Raw genomic sequence first — 1,818 nt, forward strand, 5'->3', positions numbered from 1 at the left:
TCAGGCTTTTGACAGCAGGTACAGCGTGAGTCTGTTGAAATAAAAAGTCTTTCCAGCATTCCTGTTGGTCGTTTTTTTCTTAACACTGAAATCGCAGCAGCCAGCATCATCTCACAGGATCGTCGGTTCCCGCGAACGTCAATCAAGTGACGTCATAGTAAAGACTGATGAATGATAATATTAGGCTTATTTTTTAATGCCTGGCTGGTGATCGACTGGGAGCTTGCGATCGACCTAATGGGCACCCCTGGTATAGAGCAAGTGTTTGCTACTATGTTTAGCTGAAACTGTAACGAGATATGACCGATAAGCTGCATACTTCACTCGCAGATCTGTTGTTCAAATGTGAAGTGCAATACAAATATAATCTATTATTATTATTATTATCATCATTATAATTCGTCTGGCAGCCACACAACCAGCGTTGCTATGCTGGCCAGTCAAGATGAAAAACGTTTTTAAAGGTATTTGGATGTTTTTTTAGTTGGCAGACACAAATTGCTCTTTATTTGACAAGCAAATAAAGAGCAATGTTTTGCATGTGTTACATGCCCTAAATACTGTGTAAGTGTTGTTGAAAACTTACACTTAATATTTTTTGTTTTAAGGATTAACATTTTTTGTTGTAAATTATTATGGTTGTGAAGTCATGTTATATTTTTTGTAAATAAGACACATTTGGGTTACTATAAAAGGGGCAATTTATTTTCTTTGTCACACCGCTATTCTCGCGAGATTTGGTGTGAAGTTTGGAGTTGCAGACATGCAAAGGACTTTGGGCCATCAGCAGCAGTGGGGAACATTTGGCTAGCTGAACAAGTTGCACAACACTGTAGTGTTTGCTGCCCAAGAACCTCCGAAGTGGCAGGTGGCCACGAGTTTTCATGGCTTAAAACTCAAGTAAAGAGCCCGTCTTTAAGAAACCGAGCCAGTGTTGTCATTTCGGAGCCACATACTGTGTTATGTTGGGTATTTAGGCAATCGTTAAAGGGTCCCTCAAATGAGTCCTTATTAGTCACCCTGGCAAGTTCAGCAAGCAGCACCCTTAGTTTCCCCACACAGAATGAAAGACCTGATTTAAGTGTGCTAACACTGTTCTCAGATGAATGTGCTCTGCTAACGAATGACTCCTCCACCAGACGAGGACCTTACACACTGGTGTCCCCTTGGCTGCGAGTGTGGTATGTCCTCTTTCCAGCCCTCTTACCACTGCGTAACGAAACGACTGGTAACCCTTTAAAATAACAGCTGAATTGCTCGACGTTACTGCAAAGGAAAGAAGAAGGAGGTTAAGTTTGATTGCTCCAAATTCGATGTAGTGAAAGTAAATAATGATTTGATGTTTTGAACACCCAAAAGCTTTATTTCAGATGAGGACTCACCTGAGCGACTGCAGAATGGCATTCATGAAGCATGTGTTACCCAGGTTACGCAAGCCAGTGGCTACCAAAGCAGGCCCATCCTGAAAGATCAAATATCAACATACACAAAAAATACAATTAAAAGGGAACAGCACTTTTTTGGGGTATTTTGCCCATTATTCCCAATCCTTATGTAAGACAAGCAAATATTTTTCTTTTTCATGCATTTTATCCAATACATAAATACAATCAAAAGTCTGCTTATAATAGAGCCGACGGGAGTTGTTAATTCTGCTTATAAAGCATTTAAAAAACATCCAAACACCTCCATTAATATTGCATATACACGCTGTAAATATATATGTAATGTTGTAACAGGCACATTCATAGTACCGGTAATATATAATATTTACGTATTTAGACCACTTTAGGCATACAACCACATAATCATTTCAAA

The 1,818-nt window shown here is 39.3% G+C and overlaps 1 protein-coding gene across 3 annotated transcripts in view; it reads right to left on the bottom strand.

Annotated features, from left to right (window-relative positions):
* Positions 1-1,524, bottom strand: part of LOC133563527 (ubiquitin carboxyl-terminal hydrolase 3-like) — a 19,403-nt gene extending 17,879 nt beyond the window's left edge. Inside the window, exons 1-2 of one of the 3 annotated variants that reach the window (XM_061917689.1) lie at positions 1,383-1,524; positions 1,092-1,266 (exon numbers count right to left, since the gene is read on the bottom strand). In XM_061917689.1, the coding sequence (XP_061773673.1) occupies positions 1,092-1,266; positions 1,383-1,404 (197 nt within the window). In that variant the 5' untranslated portion in view covers positions 1,405-1,524. The remainder of the gene's footprint in view (positions 1-1,091; positions 1,267-1,382) is intronic. The other 2 variants (XM_061917691.1, XM_061917690.1) reach the window with 2 other exon arrangements.
* Between the last annotated feature and the right edge of the window lie 294 nt (positions 1,525-1,818).

The sequence above is a fragment of the Nerophis ophidion genome, linkage group LG12 (assembly GCF_033978795.1).
Source record: "Nerophis ophidion isolate RoL-2023_Sa linkage group LG12, RoL_Noph_v1.0, whole genome shotgun sequence".
NCBI lineage: Eukaryota > Metazoa > Chordata > Actinopteri > Syngnathiformes > Syngnathidae > Nerophis > Nerophis ophidion.